We start from the raw sequence: 24,237 nt of genomic DNA, 5'->3' as shown, positions 1-24,237 counted from the left end.
CATCTTATGCAGCACTGTTCAATCCATCATTTGAAAATGGAAAGAGTATGGCACAACTGCAAACCTACCAAGACATGGCCTTCCACCTAAACTGACAGGTCGGTCAAGGAGAGCATTAATCAGAGAAGCAGCCAAAGGGGCCATGGTAACTATGGAGGAGCTGCAGAGTTCCACAGTTCAGGTGGGAGAATCTGTCCACAGGACAACCATTATTCATGCACTCCACAAATCTGGCCTTTATAGAGGAGTGGCAAGAAGAAAGCCATTGTTGAAAGAAAGTCATAACAAGTTCAGTTCGAGAAACCATGTGGGGGACACAGCAAACATGTGGAAGAAGGTGCACTGGTCATTCGAGACCAGAATGGAACATTTTGTGGCCAAAAACGAACACTGCACATCACCCTGAACACACCATGCCAACTGTGAAACATGGTGGCAGCATCATGTTGTGGGGATGTTTTTCTTAAAGAGGAAGTAAAGCCCGCCAAAAAAATTCTAATTTTCAAATGTTTGGATATTTATTAACATCAGCAATCATAATATCTATAAATAATCCAAAAACGAGCGTTATAAATACCTTTTTTAGAAGTTTATTACACTATCTTCCGGGTATCGCCCGCGCCATTGTTAGTGCTGATTTTAGAAGCTTTTGCGGACATCATTTCCGCCCTTAGTTGGTGTCCCTCACGAAACCTCGCACATGCGCCATAGCGTCATAACCAAGCCTCGATCTCGATTGCCGTTACTACGGCAACAGCATTTCATCACATGAAATGCCGATCAAGGCAGAAAATTTGGTTTTCTATTTTCTCTGCTCTGATTCACTCCCCTGCGTGACGTCTTGTTCAGTCACAAGGGGGAGTATCAGAAAGAGCAGAATGATATCTACATCGCGAGACTTCTCCTCTGTGCCAGTCAGAGGAGAATCTCACTTACATTACAATGCAGGCAAGCCGAAAAAAACACACGCGGCAAAGGATACATGCCACATTTGAAAGTCCATACTGCGCAATCGCGCATGACGTCATGGACCATAAAAAGGCGATTTTTATCAAAACTAAACAAGTAAGTGCACTTTCTTAGGCAGCGATCAGCTGCCTGTGTTAAGTAGTATCTGACAAGCTAAACATGTATCTGAGGGTTTACTTCCTCTTTAAGCAGGGACAGGGAAGCTGGTCAGAGTTGATGGGAAGGTGGATGGAGCCAAATACAGGGCAATCTTAGAAGAAAATCTGTTATCCCGCATATATACGAGCGTAATGTTCGACAGAAAAAGTCGGATGGGAGCTTTTCGTCGTATATTCGGATCGTGTGTATGCTGCATCTGTTTTTACGTTGAACCTAGAAATAGAACATGTTCTAAATATTTCCGACGCAACCAATTCCTACGGGTAAAGCCGCTTGTCTGTGTGCTGTTCCGACAGACCAAAAACGATGCATGCTCTGAAGTACGAGACAGAAGCTATTGGCTACTGAACTTCTTTTCTAGTCGCGTCGTACGTCACCACATTCTTGATGGTCAGATTTGGTGTGTTTGTGTGTACGCAACACAGTTTCTTCAGAATTCCGTCAGAAAAACCTTCACAGTTTATTCCGACGGGAAAACCGGTCGTGTGTACATGGCATTAGAATCTGCAAAAGAATTGAGATTTAGGCAGAGGTTCACAATCCAGCAGGACAATGCCCCTAAACATACAGCTAAAGCTACAATGGAATGTTTTAGATCAAAGCATATTCAGGTGTTATAAAAGGGGAAAAACACTGCGCTATAGTTTGTGAAAAGATGGCCACAACAGCCAAAACAGCAGCCAACACTAAAAACAAACAAAGTTCAACAGATAAAATAATAAAAACAGTGTAGCGCTTCAATAATAATAAGTGTAATCAACACAAATTATAAAAATAATAATAGCAAAACAAAAATCGCACAAAACTAAATGCCTGAAAGTAAAAGTCCAACATAAGGCACTCATTCCACTATGTTGATGGCATAGGAGTGGCCAAACCGTCACATGGAAGGAAAATGGTGTACTGGACGAATATGTTCATGCAGGTAGACTTGATTGTAAACATCAGTGAATAGTAGATAAATACTTCTTACCGGAACAGTTGGACTCGCACAGTCATATGACGGCTGAGTCTGGAAGGCTTGGGGTCACAGTCAAGGACCAAGGAGTGTGAGGAGAGAGGTCAGTTGAGCTAGTGGAGGAGCTCCAGGCGGTTGTAGGCTCAAAGATGGATCCTTTCAGATGGAACATCAAAGGTCGAAGTAATCAAGCTCAAACACAGCCCGTTGGACCAATACTCCAGCCTCCCCCGAATAGGGAGGGGGGTGTTTGTAAAGTTTTAAACCAAAACCATGGAGAAAAGGGAAAAGAAAAAAAGGCTCCACATGGTGCGGGTCAAACGATATAAAAACGTTGGTTTATTGAAGTCAAAAGGTAATAAATGACTTAGTGATCACATAAAAAAACGAAATAAACTTAAAAGCAATGTGGGGTACCAACAGCTCGCCCACATTACTTTTAAGTACCCCACATTGCTTTTAAGTTTATTTCGTTTTTTTATGTGATCACTAAGTCATTTATTACCTTTTGACTTCAATAAACCAACGTTTTTATATCGTTTGACCCGCACCATGTGGAGCCTTTTTTTCTTTTCCCTTTTCTCCATGGTTTTGGTTTAAAACTTTACAAACACCCCCCTCCCTATTCGGGGGAGGCTGGAGTATTGGTCCAACGGGCTGCGTTTGAGCTTGATTACTTCGACCTTTGATGTTCCATCTGAAAGGATCCATCTTTGAGCCTACAACCGCCTGGAGCTCCTCCACTAGCTCAACTGACCCCTCTCCTCACACTCCTTGGTCCTTGACTGTGACCCCAAGCCTTCCAGACTCAGCCGTCATATGACTGTGTGAGTCCAACTGTTCCGGTAAGAAGTATTTATCTACTATTCACTGATGTTTACAATCAAGTCTACCTGCATGAACATATTCGTCCAGTACACCATTTTCCTTCCATGTGACGGTTTGGCCACTCCTATGCCATCAACATAGTGGAATGAGTGCCTTATGTTGGACTTTTACTTTCAGGCATTTAGTTTTGTGCGATTTTTGTTTTGCTATTATTATTTTTATAATTTGTGTTGATTACACTTATTATTATTGAAGCGCTACACTGTTTTTATTATTATATTCAGGTGTTAGAATGGCCCAAAGCCCAGACCTAAATCCAATTAAGAATCTGTGGCAAAACTTGAAAATTGATGTTCACAGATACTCTTCCATCCAGTCTGACAGAGCTTGAGCTATTTTACAAAGTAGAATGGACAAAAAAGTGACTTTAGATGTGCAGAGTTTGTAGAGACATACCCAAAAAGACTTACAGCTGTAATTGCAGCAAAAAGGTGGTTCTACAAAGTATTGACCCAGGGGGGTCTGAATAAAAGTGCATGACGCTCTTCAGATATTTTCCCTTCTACTTCACAAGTATGTGCCACTTTGTGTTGGTCTATTCCATAAAATCCCAATAAGGAACATTTAAGTTTTTTGGTTGTAACATGACCAAACATGGAAAACTTCAAAGGGGTGTGAATACTTTTTCAAGGCACTGTACATTCATCTAAACCAACCCCCGCCCCCCCCCCCCCCCATAACACTATTAGGAGAAGTAGATTACATAAACTTTCTATACATACATTCTCAATCAATCCTGGGGTTTCAATCCATGCTTTCTATGTCCCTATTTTTTCTTTCCCTTATTGTGTTATTGATGATTCTCACCCATTCTTTTATGGAAGGTGGCCTAGAGTTTATCCGTTTCCAGGTAATCACTTTCCTAGCTTGATAAAAGGCATCTTAAAACTGCCGTTTGTTTAGCCACAGATCCCACTCCCTATACTCCAGTACACATAATATCTGATCTAAACATAGGATTTATTTCAAATGCTCAGCTATTTTTATCCAACATTTCTTCCCAGGATCTATGCAATTTGGGGGGGCTCCAAAGCATATGGATCACGTCTGTCCCAACATTTTGGGCAACATGCATCCGGATAACCCCAAATAAAAACAATCTTTTTGATGTGTTATTAGTGGAAGCCAGGAGGGTGGACCTGAAGTTGCTGTTAGGTACATGGGCAGCATTCAAAACCGATGTAAAAATGCAGCAAAATTCCATAAACAGAGCCCCCATGCCACATGTCAAGGCCTCTACAAGATACATAAAAAAAAAAACAAAAAAAAAAAAAAAACACTTGATCCCTGATGGATCAGGAGCTATTGTGATATATAGAATTAAACCTGAATGCAATAAAAATCTCTACAATACTCACCACGTGTCTTAAATACCTGTGACCACTGGGTATAAGCAAGTTTTGTTGCATTGTTATACAATATGTAGCGTACTCTGCAATAAACCAGATGAGAAAAGAAAAATGATATGGTAGCTCAGTCACCATCATTTTATAAACAGAGTTTAGTAAAATAAAGTGAAAACAAAGTCGTCGGTTGGAGAAAGTTTTGACACTCTCCAGCATACTAATTGGAAAAGCAATCTATAATAAGCGGAGAGTGAGGGTTAAAGTATCAAGATGAACCAATCAATTGGCATGCTAGGTTATCATTACATCTAGAAACAAAATCAATTTAGCGTTTTCTGGAGGTATTAATTTACAAAAAAAAAAAAAAAAAAGTGTGATAGGAAAATTGGGGCCTAGAAGCAAAAACACAACACACACTTTATCTTATTGGAAAAGTTTGACTAACATTTTGATGCACCTTTTACATGTTTACCGCTTTCTATGGTGTCCAGGTTTTCTTTCCTATAAATAGAACAGGCTTGCATAAACACTGGTTTTAATTAATTGTTTTGAGTTTGCCTTGGAATCAGATTTAATGTTTCACTTACTTACAAAATACCCTAGCATTCACTCACCCCCAACCAAAAGCTTAAAATTACACGAAATCTCTTTTTTTCCTTTTCAAACAGTATGTATTCTTAACTCATATTTACATAGTCAGCTACAGCTGATCCTAAAGAAGGCAAAAAAAAGATGCAATCTGATTTTCCCTGATCAACTTTATGGACTATATGGCTCAACTACATGGACACATAGGATAACATTGAGCTGCTTCTAAAGGCAAAAACAAACACAAAACTCCTGTAAAAGCAGCATTATTTTTAAGCCAGTGTACATGGACCTTAAGGGTCCTTTCACAAGGGCATTCCATAGGTCCATTTTTCCTCCATCCATTGTCAGAAGAAAAAAACCGGACACACATGCATCTTCATGAGCTAGCGGACGCCGACATCCGCCTCAGCCAAGCTCAGTTTAAGACAGAAGAAAACCCAATTTTTCTTCCGTTAAAAAATGGAACAGAACGAAAAATGGAGGTTACTGGATGATCCACTTACATCAGTTTTTAACCCCCCCGCCCCACCCCCCCCCCTCATTAAACACACTGTTAGACATGTGCATTCGTTTTCGTCCGAATGCATTTTCGTCCGAATTACAGCTATTTTCGTTTTGACAAACGATAACGAAAGCACAAAATCCGAAAAACGAAAGATCCGACATAAATAAATGCTTTATTTTCGTTTTCATTGTTACAACAGTTCGATATAGAATAGGAGATTCGACATGACTGACAATAACAATCTGTCTATAGAACCTGTGGTCGAATGTGCCTAACCTTACCTCTATTAGTCCAAGATTATATAGAGAAAATATTCGACAGAGAAAAAAAGATTCTGCAAGTTACTGTCCTAAAAAGTGTTTGGGGACCCGGGTCCTGCCCCAGGGGACATGGATCAATGCAAAAAAAAAGTTTTAAAAAACGGCAGTTTTTTCGGGAGCAGTGATTTTAATAATGATTAAAGTGAAACAATAAAAGTGTAATATTCCTTTAAATTTCGTAGGGGGGGGGGGGGGGGGGTTGTCTATAGTATGCCTGTGAAGGGGCTCATGTTTCTGGTGCTTAGAACTGTCCCTGCACAAAGTGTCATTTATGCAGGAAAAAAAGTCCTTTAAAATCACTCGCAGCTATTATGAATTGTCGGCTCCCGTAATACAGAGAACACTCATTGAAAGTCATTGATAAAAAAAAAAAAAAAAAAAAAAAAGCGTGGGGTTCCCCCTAAATATCCATAACCAGACACTTCAGGTCTGGTATGGATATTAAGGGGAACCCCGCGTCAAATTAAAAAAAAAAGATTGACGTGGGGGGTCCCCCTAAAAATCCATACCAGACCCTTTATCCGAGCACGCAACCTGGCAGGACGCAGGAAAAGAGGAAAAGAGGGGGGATGAGAGAGCGGCCCCCCCTCCCTCCTGAACCGTACCAGGCCACATGCCCTCAACATTGGGAGGATGCTTTGGGGGTCTGTGACCCCTCAAAGCACCTTGTCCCCATGTTGATGAGGACAAGGGCCTCATCCCCACAACCATGGCCGGTGGTTGTGGAGGTCTGCGGGCAGGGGGCTTATCAGAATCTGGAAGCCCCCTTTAACAAGGGGACCCCCAGATCCCGCCCCCCCGTTTGAAATGGTAAGGGGGTACAAAAGTAACCCTACCATTTCACAAAGAAAGTGTAAAAAATAGTTAAAGACAAACACACTTTTGAAAAATTCCTTTATTAAAAATAAAAAAAATAAAAAATAAAAGATACCAGCGGCGGTAATCCACTCTTGCTATTCAGCGACGGACGGTCATCTCTCCAGCGATGGCTCATCCAGCGCAGCGAATACATCCTTCTTCTGTCTCCGCGGAGGAGACACTGCAAGGATTCCGGCGGCCTGACGTTTCTTATATACGGAGGACGGGGCCACCCGTCACCTGACCCCGCCCCCCTCTGACGCAAGGGGAAACCCGGGGTTCCCTGTGACGTATGGGTGACCCCGCACCCCTCTGATGTAACACAGGCAGGTTTCCGTTACATCAGAGGGGGCGGGGTCACCCATACGTCAGGGACAGTTCCAAGCACCAGAAACATGAGCCCCTTCACAGGCATACTATAGACAACCCCCCCCCCCCTACGAAATTTAAAGGAATATTACACTTTTGTTTCACTTTAATCATTATTAAAATCACTGCTCCTGAAAAAAAACGGCCGTTTTTAAAACTTTTTTTTGCATTGATACATGTCCCCTGGGGCAGGACCCGGGTCCCCAAACACTTTTTAGGACAGTAACTTGCAAATTAGTTTTTAAAATTAGCACTTTAGATTTTGAATGTTGGAGTCCCATAGACTTTAACAGGGGTTCTAAAGTATGCTATATACTAGCTCCGTCGAATCTTCTTTATACATTCGACAGACACCATAAGCCTTCAAAGACAGATTCGACCGTAATTCATGTGGATTTTCGGACGAATGCAATTTTTGAATGAAAAACGAAATAAATAAAAACGAATTTCAGGAGTAACTAAATAAATTAAGTTTTCGGACGAAAACGAAATTCCGAAACGAAATATTTTACTCTGCACATGTCTACACACTGTATATAGCTGGTTGCCAAGAAGGAGGCCGGGAAGCCAGCCACCATGGTCTTAAGAACCAATGAGTCATCAGCTTTCAGTGGGTTTCCCTCTGCCAAAAAAAACACAAGCACACAATGTGGGGTCATTGTTCTCCCCACAGCAAAGATTTTTAAATGATATGGGCCCCCCAAAATCCAAACCAGACCCTTAGCCAAGCATGCATTCCCACCAGGTCAGGAAAGGGAGGGGGACAAGTGAGCGCCCCCCCCCCCTCCAGAACCATACCAGCCCATATGCCCACAACATGGGGGGGGGGGCTCTGCTCCTCCCACCCTAAAGCACCTTGTCTCCATTCCCAACAACCCTGGCCGGTGGTTGTCGGGGTTTGTGGGGGCTTATCAGACCCTGGAAGATCTCTTTAAACAAAAAGGGGCCCCCAGATCCCGGGCCCCCCCATGTTGATAGATATTGCACCCTGACCCATTCACCAAAAAAGCCGTAAAAACACACACTTTGACAAGTCATTCATAGCTCTAAGCTGTCCTCTCCTGCCGTCATCAAAAAAAAAGCTGTTCTGTGGCCGTCTTCCTCCATTGTGTTGTTGCCCGCTGTTTGGCATCTGTTATATAGCCATGGGGCGTGGCCATCAGATGACATCACCCGGAGAGCCCGCTCAGGTGACAAAGGGTGGCCTCTCCACATGATGTCATCGGGTAGCCACTCCCCATGGCTATATAACAGATGCCAGACAGTGGGCAACATCACAATGGAGGAAGACTACCACAGAACAGCGTTTTTTTTTTTTTGTTTTTTTAGCGGGTAACCATTGTGAGAAAAAAATAAAAGGAGTTTTTACGTCTTTTTTGGTGAATGGGTACCGATACCCATTTACATTGGGGGGGGGTAGCGGGACAAGGAGGCTTCCAGATGCTGATAAGCCCTCCACCAGAAGACCCCCATGACCACCAGCGAGGGTAGTCGGGAAGAGGCCCTTGTCCCCTTGCCCCAAATCATGGGGGCTGTCCCCTCTGAATACTAAACCCAGAGGACCTGGTATGGACCTGGGGGGACCCGATGAAATTTTATTTTTTTCACAATTTTTTTTGTACATTCAGCTGTCAGCAGGGAACCCCACTGACAGCTAATGACTCATCAATTGTTAAGGTGGTTGTAAACCCCACTAAAAAACAAACAAAAAAAACAAGCACCTGCAAGACAAAGACATAAGGAGCTAGTATGCATGGCACATTATGAAAGACTCACCTAAGATCGAAGCCCCTGCAGCGGTCCCAGCACACAGCTCTGGCTTGTTGTGATGACGTCACTCTCACGCATGAGCCGCCAGTAACTTCACACTAGTTCATGCAACGGCACGAACGAGCCATTACTTCAGTACCGATGACGTCAGCACATGCTGATACTGGGGAGAGCTCCTAAATCGTGCAGGCTTGTGAGATATCTCGGTAGCTACAGTTAAGCCTCATTATAGGCTTACCTGTAGTAAAGAGTGGATTGTAAAGGTTAACAACAACAACTTTAACCACTTCCCGACCGGCACACACAACTTTAACAGGATGGCACAGGCAGGCAAATTGGCGTACAGGTACGTCCATTTGTATTTTCCGCCCTGCCACTGCATGCGTGCCGACGCGCTTGCCGATCGGGACCCCCGTGAGTCCGATCGTGGGTCCCTCAGACTCGATCACCGCGGGGATACCTGCGATTGTCTTACGGGGAAGCTGAACAGGGAAATGCCGATGTAAACAGCATCTCCCCATTCTACCTAGCAACAAGTGACACTGATCTCTGCTCCATGTGATTACTGATCGCCGCCATTACTAGTAAAAAAAAAAAAAAAAAAAAAAAAGGGGGGGGGGGGGGGGGAAATAAAAAAGACCATAAAACTATCCTCATTTTGTAAACTCTATAAATTTTGCACAAACCAATCAATCGCTTATTGCAATTTTTTTTTCCCAAAAATAGGTAGAAGAATACGCATCGGGCTAAACTGAGGGAAAAAAAAAAAAAAAAAGTATATATATTTTTGGGGGGATATTTATTATAGCAAAAATAAAAACACATGCGTTTTTTTAAATTGTCGCTCTATTTTTGTTTATAGCGCAAAAAATAAAAACCGCAGGGGTGATCGAAGCTCTATTTGTGGGGGGGGGGGGAACATCTATTTTGTTTAGGAGCCACGTCACACGACCGCGCAATTGTCAGTTAAAGCAACGCTGTGCCGAATCGCAAAAAGTGGTCCGGTCTTAAGCCAGCAAAATGATCCAGTCTGAAAGTGGTTAAAGAACGTGGCAGCCAGCTTACTGGCCCCCTCCTTAACAACCAGCTATATACAGTGTTTGAAGTTCAATCACTTTTTTTTGTAAAACATGGATTGTCAGCGGACATGAAAATGGATGAAAAAAAAAAAAAATAATTTAAACAAAAACATAATGGAATGCCCGTGCAAAACCAGCCTTACCCTTTGGTCCCTTTCACACAGGCTTTCTGATCAGGTCCGCCTGTCAGGTTCAGGTGGACCTGATCGGATGCTCCATTTACCCCAGTGGGGCAGCAGATGTCAGCGGCGACATGTCCCATGATATCCAATACCGTCCGTGAAATCCAGATGGATGGAAACCCCATTTTCCATTCGTCTGGAGAATCGGATCGGATGAACCAGGAGAGGTCCATCTCTGCACAGTGAGCAGAGACGGACCTGTCATCTGCCTGCTCAGAGGATCGATCCCTGCTGAGCAAAGTGGAGTCCGTACACAGACAAGCCCATGTGAAAGGACCCTTCCACACATGCCTTCAGTTTGTTTCATCAGTTCAAATCACTTTTTTTGCCCTCTTCTTTTTGAAAAAAACTTATCAGTTTTTACATCCATTTAAGGCAAAAATGTTGCTTTACATTAGGAGCTGCACGATTTTGGATAAAATGAGAATCACAATTTTTTCTTAGCATACAGATCATTGCATGTCCCAAGATTCTCGCGGCGTAACATCTTTCACATTATACAAAAAAAAAAAAAAAAAAAAAAATTGGGCTAACTTTACATTTTTTTTTTTTTTTCTTTAATTTATGGAAGTTAAAATTGCCTTTGAAAGAATGCTGCACTAAAACAGCGTGACATAATATATTGCAAACCTCCGCCATTTTATTCTCTGGGGCAGTGGTTCTCAACTCCTGTTCTCAGGACCCAACAATCCAGGTTTGTAAGATAACTGAAATACATCACAGGTAATATAATTTGCAGCATTCTATTCTGCATCTACCCTAGGCAATACCTAAACAAATACATGAAATCTGGCCTGTTAGTGGGTCCTGTGGACCAGTGGCGTACTAAGTGGGGGCGGGCTGCCCTGGGTGCCACACACTGTGGGGGGGGGGGGGTGTCAGGCCAGCGCCCCCCCCGCAACTGAAGAGGAGACAGCGCCGTGGGTTAGGCAGTGGCGCGGTGACAGACCACACAGAGAGAGCCAGAGGCACTGCCATTGCAGGGAGGAGGTACGAGCAGCACCGAAAGTGACATCTGTCGGCTCAGTGATCCGGCGCAACATTCCCCTTCTCTCTGTGGTCGCATCATTCTGATCAGTCTCGGCAGCAGCTGTCACAGCTGAGCAGAGTGAAGCCGCCTCTCCCTCCTCTACGTTTACACAGTGCTGTGCATGCAGGAGGAGGGGGAGGCGGCTTCACTCTGCTCGGCTGTGACAGCCGCTGCCGAGACTGATCAGAACGGCACAACGCGACCACAGAGAGAAGGGGATTGTTGCACTGGGTCCTGGATCACTGAGCTGACAGATGTCATTCGGGTGCTGCTCGCGCACCTCCCCCCTGCAATGCCACTGCCTTGGGCATTCCCCGTTTGTGTGCGCCGAGGTACATTATGGGTCTGTAGGGGGGTCTGTACACTGTAGGGGGAGGATTCGGCACTGTAGGGGGGCCTGCACTGTAGATTGGGGGGGGTCTGTGTAACATGCAGGGGGTCCAGAGCTGTGAGGGGCTGTGTAATGTAAAGGGGTCCAGAGGTGCAGTTGTTGAGAGGGGGGGTACACAGTAGTGACAAAAATATATTGAAGGATGCAGAGGTATGCAGGGGGCAAAGTGGGGTGTTTTTACATTTTAAGTGCATTTTAAAAGGTGGGGGTGCCAGATATAGGATCCGCCCCAGGTGCCAAATGCTCTAGGTACGCCCCCGCTGTGGACAGGAGTTGAGAACCACTGCTCTAGGGTCTCTGATAATATAATTATTATATATTTTAAGTTATTTTCTAGCAAAAAACACAGGATTTTAAACTTGTGAGCAACAAATGCCAAAAAAAAGGTTTAGTCTAAGTGTTTAAAACTGCCCTCATCTACATACAGAAGCTCATGCCTTTGATCTAAAGAACTGAGAGATACATTGGGGGTTATTTACTAAAGATAAATCCACCTTGCACTTACAAGGACTTGGACATACAAGGAAAAAAAACAAAAACAAAAAACAAAAAACACAAACAATAGTCCCCTATGTGATAGCAGATACATGACAGGTCCTCTTTGGGGGGGCAGTGTGTGAGAGGAGAGGAGGCGAGCAGTATACACAGTGAGGGGGCAGCCTATACAGACAGGCTCCCTCACTCGCTGGTGCTGACTGTCACAGTCAGCTTTTAGATGTAATTATCGTCTTTTTTTTCCCTATACTTGCTAGCTCTGAGAAGAAGCTGAAATGCGAGCCCACTACTAAATTAAAGGGGGGGGGGGGGGGGGTCACATCTAAAAGCGGACAGTGACAGCTTTAGCAAGTGAGGGAGCCCGTCTGTACAGGCCGCCCCCTCACTGTGTATACTGCTCGCCTGCCTTTCTCCACCACAAACAACCCCCCCACAGTGACTGGTTGCACCCAACAACCAATGCAAAAACGGATACCACAACAGGCCATTCGTCCATCCGTAAAAAATTTAAATAAAATAAATAGATGTTGACGGAAGCAGATGAAAAGATGACCATCCATTTTGCCATAGGAATGCATTGATGTCCATTTTTCCATCAATGGATGGATGAAAAATGGTCGAACGGTCTGCATGTATGAAAGGGGCCTTATACTTACTGCACGCACTGTGCGTTTACATTAAAAGGCTGGCAGACTGCAAATTCCCTGTAGCCACAGAAGAGAAGGGTAGATAGCTTTGATTTTGGTGCTTCTGTTCTGAACTTGGTGGGGGGGGGGGGGGGGGCTTCCCAACTAAGCATCCTGCACCATTATATTTCAGTGTGGAGTACAAAACGAGTACGGTTGTGTACCCGATTCGAAAATATCTACACACACATACATACATACATACATACACATATACTCCTTCGCACTGAGCCGAGTGAGAGGAGGTGGGGATGGCTACGAGATTGGAGCTTGTCTATCACAGCAACAGAACTGATCAAAAACCAATTGTGCTACAGAGGTCAGGAGAATGCTTCTGTACTGCTAGTTTTGACCATGTAAACTTGTCCATACTCCGTGCACAGTTACATACTTTAATACAGTTTGCACGTTAAAAAAAAACAAAAAAAAAAAAAAAAAAAAAAACAAACAAACACCACATACACCAAAATTAGCCCAATTTTTTTGTATAGTGTTAAAGAGGATGTTACTGAGTAGGGATGAGCCGAACACACCCCCCCCCCCCCCCCCGGTTCGCACCAGAACCGTCAAAAGGACCGAAAATTTGTACGAACTTTAGAACCCCATTAAAGTCTATTGGACGTGAACGTTCAAAAGCAAAAGTGCTAATTTTAAAGGCCAATATGCAAGTTATTGTCCTAAAAAGGGTTTGTGGACCTGGCTCCTTCCCCAGGGGACGTGGATCAATGCAAATTTTTTTATTTTTTTTTTCAAACTGCCGTTTTTTCAGGAGCACTGATTTTAATGATGGTTAAAAGTGAAAAAAAAAAAAAAAAAAAAAAAAAAGTGAAAATATTCCTTTAACCACTTAAGGACCGCCGCATGCCAATGTACGTCATCAGAATGGCAAGTACAGGCACAAGCACGTACACGTACGTGCTTGCCTTCCAGCAGGTGGGGGGTCCGATCGGACCCCCTCCCGCTGGATGCAGTGGTCCGTTTCGCTGCAGGAGCGATCCGGGATGAGGGGATGGCCGTTGGTTTCTGGCCATCCCCTCTCAATCGCTCCCGGCGAATGAGAAGCTTCCCCCGCTGTGTATAGTAAACACAGGCAGGGAGGAAGTGATGTCATTCTCCTCGGGGCGGTCTTTTTGACCGGACTACGAGGAGAAGAGTGAAAGTAAGTGTGCACCAACACTACACTGACATGTAGGTACACAAGCCCCCCCCCTCCCAGTCACAGTGTCACTGATTGCAGTGATCATTTATTTTGTGATCACTGCATTCAGTGTCAGTTGTAAAAGTAAAAACTGTCAGGGCAGTTAGTGTTAGGTCCAGGGTAGCCCCTTACCACCCCCCAATAAAAGGTTTAACCCCCTGATTGCCCCTAGAGTTAACCCTTTCACCCCCTTTTGCCAGTGTCACTAAGCGGTCATTTTTCTGATCGCTGCTAGGTACCCCCATATACTACCCAATAATTGTTTTAACTCCCCGATTGCCCCTAGTTAACCCTTTCACCAGCGATCACCGTATAAGTGCCACTGGTGACGCTGGTTAGCCAGTTAGTTATTTAGGTTCCCCGTCAGGTTTTTATATAGCACCAGGGACCCCCATTCACTACCTAATAAAGATTTTAACCCCCTGATTGCCCCTAGTTAACCCTTTCACCAGTGATCAACGTATAAGTGTTACGGGCGACTCTGGTTAGTTTGCTTTTTATAGCATCAGGGCACCCACCATTTATTACCCAATAAAGGTTTAACCCCCTGATTACCCGGCGGGTGATATCAATTAGGTTTTAGGGTCAGGGTCTCGCCCCAGGCAGCACTAGGTTAGTGCCAGTACCGCTAACACCCACGCGCAAAGCATACACCTCCCGTAGTGGTATCGAATCTGAACAGATCAATATCTGATCTGATCAGATCTATACTAGCATCCCCAGCAGTTTAGGGTTCCCAAAAAAACGCATTGTTAGCGGGATCAGCCCAGATACCTGCTGGCACCTGCATTTTGCCCCTCCGCCCAGCCCACCCAAGTGCAGTATTGATCGATCACTGTCACTTACAAAACACTAAACACATAACTGCAGCGTTTGCAGAGTGAGGCCTGATCCCTGCGATCGCCAACAGTTTTTTTTTGTAGCGTTTTATATTTAAATCCGGAAGGCAGTGCTTGGTTTTCGGTGTCCCGTACGTGGCTAGACTCCCAAAAAGTCCCCATGTGGTATCCCCGTACTCGGGAGAAGCAGCAGAATTTATTTTGGGGTGTAATTTGACTTATGCCCTTAGCATGTGTGAGCAATATATCATTTAGTGACAACTTTGTCCAAAAAAAAATAAAAAATTATAATATTCCTGCAACTTGTGACAAAATATAAAATATTTCATGGACTCAACATGCCTCTCAGTAAATAGCTTGGGTGTCTACTTTCCAAAATGGGGTCATTTGGGGGGGGGGGGGGGTTTTGTGCTATTCTGGCATTTTATGGCCTTCGAAACGGTGATAGGTAGTGAGGAGTGAAATCAAAAATGTGCACCCTTAGAAATCCTGAAGGCAGCGATTGGTTTTCGGGGTGCCCTCTGCAGTTAGACTCCCAAAAAGTCCCACATATGTGGTATCCAAAATGGGGTCATTTGGGGGGGGTTTGTACTGCCCTGCCATTTTAGCACCTCAAGAAATGAGATAGGCAGTCATAAATTAAAAGCTGTGTAAATTCCAGAAAATGTACTCTAGTTTCTAGACGCTATAACTTTTGCGCAAACCAATAAATATATGCTTATTGATTTTTTTTTTTTTTTTTTTTTTTTTTTACTAAAGACATGTGGCTGAATACATTTTGCCCTAAATGTATGACTAAAATTGAGTTTATTACATTTTTCTTATAACAAAAAGTAGAAAATAGATTTTATTTTTGGAAATTTTTGGTCTTTTTTCATTTATAATCGCAAAAAAAAAAAAAAAAAAAAAAAAAAAAAAAAAAAAAAAAAAAAAAAAATCGCAGAGGCAATCAAATACCATCAAAAGAAAAGGACGCACATTTTGTTTGGATACAATATTGCATGACCGCGCAATTATCAGTTAAAGCAGTGCAAAATTGTAAAAAGACCTCTGGTCCTTAGGCTGTCAATTGGTCCGGGGGCTGAAGCGGTTAAATTTAGTGCCTGGGAGGTGGCACACGTTTCCCGTGTTTAGAACAGGCCCTGCACAAAAATAGGATTTTTGTACTCGCTGTAAAATCCTTTTCTCTAATTCACTGACCGCCACAGCTCCTCTCTAACTAAATGGGTTGTATAGCCTGCCATTAGGAGGAGATCTAGGCAAAATTGTTAAATACACAGAACTTTAATCCCGCCCCCGATGGGCGGACCCTGTGCTATCAACCCTCCTCACTGCTCCCAGCAGCTTCAGTACTTCAACAAGCAGTATAAGGTAGAAAAAAAAAAAAAAAAAAAACCCAGCATAAAAACCTTCATCCACCATGGCAAGTGGGAACTAGTGAAACTAAACCCACACAAAACAGCAGTGTGTGGAAAAACTCCACCATATAACCGGGTAACCTCAACAGGAGTGATCCCCAAGACCACAACATTGCGGAGGTAATGCAACAGAGCATTACCAAAAAACAGTATTGCGTTATCGAAAAAACAGGAAAAATTGCATCTACATGGCCGCCTGCAAAACTTTGCGGCCAAAACCAGCATCAGCCGATGCACTGACGTCTACCTTAAAGAACTTGGTAAACGTATGGACAGACGACCAGGTCGCCGCCTTACACCCCTGAGCGACAGACGCTTGTTGTCGAAAGGCCCAAGGCGTTTAGATTGCTCTTGTAGAGTGGGCCGTGACTGGAAAGGGGGCACCTGCCCCTTCAAGGCATAGGCTTAGACTACAATCTGTCTGATCCACCTGAAAATTGTGGCCGACGAGACCGTCATGCCTTTCTTAGGACCAACCACCGAAACAAATAGTGAGTGTGACTTCCGAAAGGGAGCTGTTGCAGACAAGTACACCTTCAGAGCCCCCTAACCACATCGAGAGCGTGAAGGGCCACCTCCTTGGGGTGCTTCGGCTTAGGACACAACGATGGCAATACAATGTCCTCCTTGATATGAAAAGCTGAAACCACTTTTGGTAGAAAGGACAGTTGCGGACGCAAAACCACTTTATCTCTGTGGATGGCCAGATAAAGGCGACTTGCATGACAAGGCAGCCAATTCCAAAACCCTCCTGGCCGATGTGATAACCACTAGAAAGACCACTTTCTGTGAAAGGGTCAACAAGAGAATCTCCCTGATATTCTCAAACGGTGGCTTCTGAAGCGCCGACAACACCAGGTTCAAATCCCACGGAGGCAATGGAGGACGCACCGGAGGGACTACATTGTCGCACCCCCTGAACAAAGGTACTCACTAATGAGACGCCAGGGGTCGCTGGAAACAACTTCTGGCCTACACCTTGCTGAAGAAACAGCAGGATCCTGGATATACAGTGGTGTGAAAAAGTGTTTGCCCCCTTCCTCATTTCCTGTTCCTTTGCATGTTTGTCACACTTAAGTGTTTCGGAACATCAAACCAATTTAAACAATAGTCAAGGACAACACAAGTAAACACAAAATGCAATTTGTAAATGAAGGTGTTTATTATTAAAAGGTGAAAAAAAATCCAAGCCATCATGGCCCTGCGTGAAAAAGTGATTGCCCCCTAAACCTAATAACTGGTTGGGCCACCCTTAGCAGCAACAACTGCAACCAAGCGTTTGCAATAACATGCAATGAGGCTTTTACAGCGTCCTGGAGGAATTTTGGCCCACTCATCTTTGCAGAATTGTCCTAATTCAGTTACATTAGAGGGTTTTCGAGCATGAACAGCCTTTTTAAAGGTCATACCACAACATCTCAATAGGATTCAGGTCAGGACTTTGGCTAGGCCACTCCAAAGTCTTCATTTTGTTTTTCTTCAGCCATTCGGTGGTGGACTTGCTGGTGTGTTTAGGATCATTGTCCTGCTGCAGAACCCAAGTTCGTTTCAGCTTGAGTACACGAACAGATGGTCGGACATTCTCCTTCAGGATCTCTTGGTAGACAGCAGAATTCATAGTTCCTTTTATCACGGCAAGTCTTCCAGGTCCTGAAGCATCAAAACAGCCCCAGACCATCACACTACCACCACCATATTTTACTGTTGGTATAATGTTCTTTTTATGAAATGCAGTGTTCCTTCTACGCCAGATATACTTGGACACACACCTTTCAAAGAGTTCCACTTTTGTCTCATCGGTCCACAGAATGTTGTCCCAATAGTCTTGGGGATCATCAAGATGTGTTGTGGAGAAATTGAGACGAGCTTTGATGTTCTTTTTGCTCAGCAGTGGTTTTCTCCTTGGAACTCTGCCATGCAGGCCATTTTTGCCCAGTCTTTTCCTGATGGTGGGAGGCATGAACGCTGACCTTAACTGAGGCAAGTGAGGCCTGCAGTTCCTTGGACGTTGTTGTGGGGTCTTTTGTGACCTCTTGGATGAGTTGTCGCTGTGCTCTTGGGGTAATTTTGGGCGGCCGGCCACTCCTGGGAAGGTTCACCACTGTTCCACGTCTTCGCCATTTGTGGATAATGGCTCTCACTGTGGTTCGCTGGATTCCCAAAGCTTTGGAAATGGCTTTATAACCCTTTCCAGACTGATAGATCTCAATTACTTTCTTTCTCAATTGTTCCTGAATTTCTTTGGGTCTCGGCATGATGTGTAGCTTTTAAGGATCTTCTGGTGGACCTTGCTGTGTCAAGCAGCTCCTATTTAAGTGATGCCTTGATTGTGAACAGGTGTGGCAATAATCAGGCCTGGGTGTGGCTAGTGAAATTGAACTCAGGTGTGGACAACCACAGTTATAGTATGTTTTAACAAGGGGGCAATCACTTTCACACAGGGCCATGATGGTTTGGATTTTTTTTCACCTTTAATAATAAACACCTTCATTTACAAATTGCATTTTGTGTTTACTTGTGTTGTCCTTGACTATTGTTTAAATTGGTTTGATGTTCCGAAACACTTAAGTGTGACAAACATGCAAAGGAACAGGAAATGAGGAAGGGGGCAAACACTTTTTCACACCACTGTAGAGAAAGAGCGCAGATGCCACCCTTTCTCCTCACACATGGAGGATATAGGCCTTCCAAGTACGATGGTATATCTTTCTGGAAGAAGATTTCTGCACCCTCAACATAGTTGGAATCACCGAGTTTGACAGACCCCGGTTCCTCAATACCTGACTTTCAACAACTATGCCATTGAAGCCAGCGATGGTAAAGCAGGGTGAAAGATTGGACCTTGAGATAGGAGGTCCTCCCGCAACGGCAGTCACCAAGGAGCGTCTGCCACCAGACGCACCAGGTCTGCGTACCAGGCCCGCTGAGGCCAATCTGGGGCAACCAGGATTACTGGGATCCCCTCGGCTTCCACTCTGTGCAGCAGGCGTGGCAACAGTTTTAGTGGAGGAAAGGCGTAGATCAGCTGGTACTGATCCCACTGAGCCACCAGCGCGTCTGACGTGTCTGCCCACGGATCTCTGGTCCTGGACACAAATCTCGATACCTTCCGATTGAGACAGAAGGCCAAATGGGGCACACCAGATGTTGCTCTACCTCAGGCACAGCAGTCTGAACATCTCCGGATGCAATGCCCAGTCTCCTGGGTCCAGCATCTGTCGAATCAGATAGTCCGCCTGCCAATTTTCCACCCCTGGGGTGTAAATGGCCGACAGGGCCGGTATGTGTCACTCCGCCCACCGAAGTAAGTGAGCAACCTCCCGAGCAGCAGCTGAGCTTCTTGTTCATCCTTTGCGATTTATGTACGCCACAGCCATGGCGTTGTCTGACTGTATTCTGATCGGATGCCCTTGAAGACTCATCGACCATGTGTGGAGGCACAGCCTGATCGCTCTCAATTCAAGCAGATTGATCGGCAACTTGGATTCCTCCGCCGACTGAATCCCCATCACTCCACCCCAGTCGGACAGACTTGCGTCCGTAGGGATCACCGTCCATGTCAGAGGAAGGAACGATTTCCCGGACTGAATCGCCCAGGGACCTCAACTACCAGATCAGGAAGTCCCTGACTGGTTGACTCACCTGAATCTATCGATCCAGGGACAATGGAGATTTGTCCCACTTCATCAAAATCTCCTTCTGCAGGACTCTGGTGTGGAACTGGGCATAAAGTACCACCTCGAAGGAAGCCACCATGAGCCCCAGTACTCGCATGCAAAAGCTGAGCGATGACCACTTGCGGCTCACCAGTAGATTGATCGCCGATCTGAGAGTCCTCAATTTGTCTGAGGGGAGAAAAAAACCCCTGGAGTCCAAACAGTAACCCCAGGTACTCCAGACGCTGAGTCAGTACAACCACTGACTTATTTAGGTTCAACAGCCACCCAAATTCTTGCAGGGTTTGCAAGGTGATCTCCACATCCTTCTCTAATTCTGAGGTGGAAAAAGCTCTCAGGAGGAGATAGTCTAGGTAACGCACGATTGCGATCCCGTGTTGCCTCAGCAATGCCAATACTGGAGCCAGAACTTTGGTAAAGACTCGGGGGGCTGATGCCAGGCCAAAAGGAAGAGCCACAAACTGGTAGTGGGCTTCCCCGACTGCCAAATGCAGAAATTTTTGATGCCCAAGGCATATGGGTATGTGCAGGTAAGGATCCTGAATGTCCAAGGACGCCAGGAAGTCCCCTTGATGGAGTGCTGCAATTACTGAGCAAACTGATTCCATTCTGAACCTCTGCACTTTTACAAAGTGATTGAGAGCCTTCAAGTCCAAGATTGGACGTACCCCTTCCTTCTTGGGAACCACAGATTTGAGTAGAACCCCTGGAAGCATGCAGATTTCGGAACCAGTACAGTCACCCCCTGATTCAGCAAGTCCCTCACCGCCCCTAACAGGGCCTCCCGACGAACAGGGGACATGGGTATGCTGGAGGGGGAAGAATCTGTTTGGCAGGAAAGAGAGAAACTATCTTGTAGCCGGTGGAAATCAGATCGCAGACCCATTGGTCGAATAACCGGGAGGTCCACCAGGCTGCAAACTCCCAAAGATGACCCCCCACCTGAAAAGTGGGTGGGGGCAAACCTTCATGCAGTAGCACTTTTGTTTGCAGGCTTGTTTGTTTTGCGGTTCCAGGGACGCTTCTGACCATCCGTGGGTGTCCTGTTGGGCTGCGGGTGTTTTGCCGAAGCACCAGGCGGACGAAACAGCTTGTGAGCGGAAAAAGAGGGCCCTTGCCTGCGGCGTGGCACCTTAGCCTTCCTGACCTGTGGGAGTAGTGTACTCTTACCACCCATGACATTCTTAATAATGTCATCCAACGAGGCTCCAAAGAGCCGGTCGCCAAGAAAGGGAAGATCGGTCAGGGCTTTCTTGGATGCCTGGTCAGCAGACCAGCATTTCAGCCAAATGAGGCGCCTCAGCACTACAGCTGACACTGAAGCCTTGGATAACAAGGGAGAGTATCCAGGGCTGCGTCACAAATGTACTGAAGGCCATGCACTAGCTGGTCTGCTAGCTCTACGCAGACAGGGAAGGCGTTCTGCTCTCCCAATTCGTGGTGCAAACGTTTTTCCCACTCAGTGTCTGCGAAACCAGTACGGATGCCAGTACAGGTCACACAGCTGACCCCACAACCGTAAACAAGGAACGAGCCACTGCCTCTGCCTTCCTGTCTGCAGGAAGGATCCTTGAATGCAGGAGTCCCCTCAACCGGGATCGTGGTTCCTTTATTTAACCTAAATACTGGGGGTCCACGACTGGAGGAACCTACCACATTTTGAGAAGGCTTTCCTCAAAGGGGTAACGAATTTTTGGGGACCGAAAAAAGGTCTGTTGCGGGTGACCCCATTCCCTGTAGATGAGTTTGTCAAAAGAAGTCAAATATGGGAACACCTTAGGTGAACGTGCTGGCTTGCGGGACCCAAAGGGGACCGGTACATCAGCAGAGGTATCCGCTGGCTCCTGAATCTTCAGGGTATCACACACAGCTGTGATAAGTGCGCCAACAAGCACCTTGTCGCGCCCGGACCCGGACGGGGAATCATCCTCACTGTCCGAACGGTCCTGATCAGCCACATCTGATAGGTCAGAGCATGGGTCTCCAGCCGCAGCAGTGCCCGAGTCTGCATCAGAGCTCTCCCTAGAGGATGGGGGGGCAGGGGCCTCTTACGTGCACCATTCCTGCCACGTGGCGTCTCTATCTTAGCAACGTAGTAGTCCAGGACCGCCGTCAGGGTGTCCGTGCACACCGCGCTAACCGCAGGTGACCTGGTTGCTATAGCCTGGATTTCAGGGGAAGAAACACCAGTTTCTGAAGCCATGCTGACCCTAGCCCGTCTGGCTCCTGCAAGGGGACTTAGGACAGTGAAGGTCCCACCCTCCTGCTGCCGCTGGGTGGGGGGGGGTACTTAGCGCTAGACTCACCACCCTAGAGCATTCTGTGAAAGCCACAAGCAGTGCCTGTAGTCCCTAGGAGGGACCCAGTTGCAGAGGAGAAAACTGTCAGCAGCAGCTATAAACAGCGGTGAAATGTTCTGCAGAGCTAGCTTCAGCGTTCAGCAAAGAGCCATCCAGCATCCTGTACACACAGTGGACACAGGAAACAGTAAGTAAGCAAGAGAGCACATGTAATGCTGCCACAAGAGAACAGCGGGAAAAAAAAAAAAGTGTTCAGGCTTCAAGAAAATGTCTGTCAATTAAACTAATAGGAAATCCTAAAGAAAATGGCTGCTGAAGCTCACATGGGGAATATCAGCTTTCCCGCATCCAAAGATGGCCGCTGGACAGCACCATGCGGTGACAGAACAAAAAATAAAATAAAAACGTGCTGCCTGCTTACAGCCAGAACAACCTCCATAGACACCTTTAGGGACCCACCAGACCTGGACCAACCACACAGAGCCCCACAGGTGAGAAAAAACAGTGAACCCACACACATACCGCCCACAGCGCATGCAGACACCCCCGTCAGAGGGGGGGGGGGGGGGGAGGAGGGGTGATAGGGACTTGGGAGAGAAGATAGGGAGGTGAGGTGGCCCCCGAATCAACCACCCCAGGGAATGCCTAGCTGCTCACCCCACCGAGGCAGGGAGAGCCGTACTTACCAGTCCTGAAGAGCTGGGAGACATTCCATCACAGACCTACTCCTGCGCAGTTACAGGGTAGCTGTTGGCCCAGTGTACTGTGATCCAGACAGCAGTAGCCCGGTCATATGTATACCCCAGAGCATTGATCCTCATCGACCACCTCTGGAGCTAAGGCATGTCGTGACCTGCCAAGCCTTAGTTGCGGCCTGCTCGCGCTTGATGGCCAGACTGGAGAGACTACAAGGATATCATTAACCAGCCTGTCCGCCAGCCAACAGTTGATGAAAGATCCTGAGATCTTCTATCTTGTGCAAAAAGCAGCAAACCTGCAGCAAAAACATGGACCGAGAGGGCCCGCAGGGTTCCTAGGTCATTCTCCTTACTATGCAAAATAAAAACTGAAGTTGCTGGGAGCAGCGAGGAGGGTTGATAGCACAGGGTCCGGCCACCAGGGGCGAGATTAAAGTTCTGTGTATTGTGTAACAATTTTGCCTAGTTCTCCTAATGGCAGGCTATACAACCCATTTAGTTACAGAGAGGAGCTGTGTCGGTCGGTGAATATAAGAGAAATGACATTTAAAAACGGAAAAATAAAAGTCATTTAAAACTGCTTGTGGTTTTAATGTAGTGTCTGGTTCCACCAATATGGATGAAAATCATTGGAGAAAAATTTCATGGGTGGCCCCCCTGCCCATTACCAGCCCCTTTGGGTCTTGTACGGATATTAAGGGGAATGCCATACCCAAAATAAAAAAATAAAAAAAGGAAAGGCGTGGGGCCCCCAGGCCCTATATACTCAGAACAGCAGTATACAGGCGGTGCAAACAAGACAGGGACTGTGTACCTTTTTGTGTTAAGTAGAATCTGTTTGTAATTTTGAACTGGTACATTTTTAAAGTGTAGCTCCAGTCAAAAAAAATTAAATAATTTTTATGCTTTTTGGAAAACATAGGGAAGTTTTATCGTCTGTCTTTTTTCATCTCACTTCCTGTGGTCTCCTTCCGTTTGCAAGTAGGAGACATTTGTAAGTTGGATGTTTGAAAGTAGGGGCCTGCCCTATATGCTCTGCAGAAATGTGGCCCTAAGGTGTTGGCGTTGCCACAAATACTGAAAGCCCTCAAAGTGACTCTTTGTGGTTGCTGGAGTGCCTTGCTGTGAACCATTAGATCAAGAATTGTAATTACATGCCATTGTTGAACAGTGGTAGAAAAATTGGGCCTTTGGTGGTTGTGGTGGTGCTGGTGCCACAATACTGTAAGTCCTCAGTTATTCTTGGTGGGCGCAGGAAAAAGCCCTGCTGTGAAATATATCAAGGATTGTAACTACATGCACCTGTTAAACAGGTGCTGAAAAACTGGGTCTTAGCCACTGGTGGCGTCATCCAGAACCAAAAATGTTCTTCCAAGCCATCAGCAGGATCATTAAGAGGATAGTCAGTAAACATAACAGGACAGTCACTCAGCATCAGCATAGGCAGTCTTGAAGGGATGTGACATTTTCAAAAAAAAAAAAATATTCGGCAACATCAGCTTCAGGTGCTT

At 45.6% G+C, this 24,237-nt stretch overlaps 1 protein-coding gene across 1 annotated transcript in view; it reads right to left on the bottom strand.

The window, feature by feature from the left end:
• LOC143933191 (uroplakin-2-like) overlaps positions 1-24,237 on the bottom strand; it is a gene marked incomplete at its 5' end in the record, with an annotated part of 42,706 nt that overhangs the window by 3,927 nt on the left and 14,542 nt on the right. The window contains 1 exon segment of the mRNA XM_077456114.1: positions 4,333-4,406. Within this exon segment, the coding sequence (XP_077312240.1) occupies positions 4,333-4,406 (74 nt within the window).

Source organism: Lithobates pipiens, unplaced genomic scaffold, assembly GCF_037356315.1.
Source record: "Lithobates pipiens isolate NorthernLeopardFrog02 unplaced genomic scaffold, aLitPip1_a1.2 Scaffold_27, whole genome shotgun sequence".
In the NCBI taxonomy this organism is placed as follows: Eukaryota; Metazoa; Chordata; class Amphibia; order Anura; family Ranidae; genus Lithobates; species Lithobates pipiens.
The sequence above is the reverse complement of the archived record's forward strand: the minus strand, read 5'-3'. Positions and strand labels throughout refer to the sequence as shown.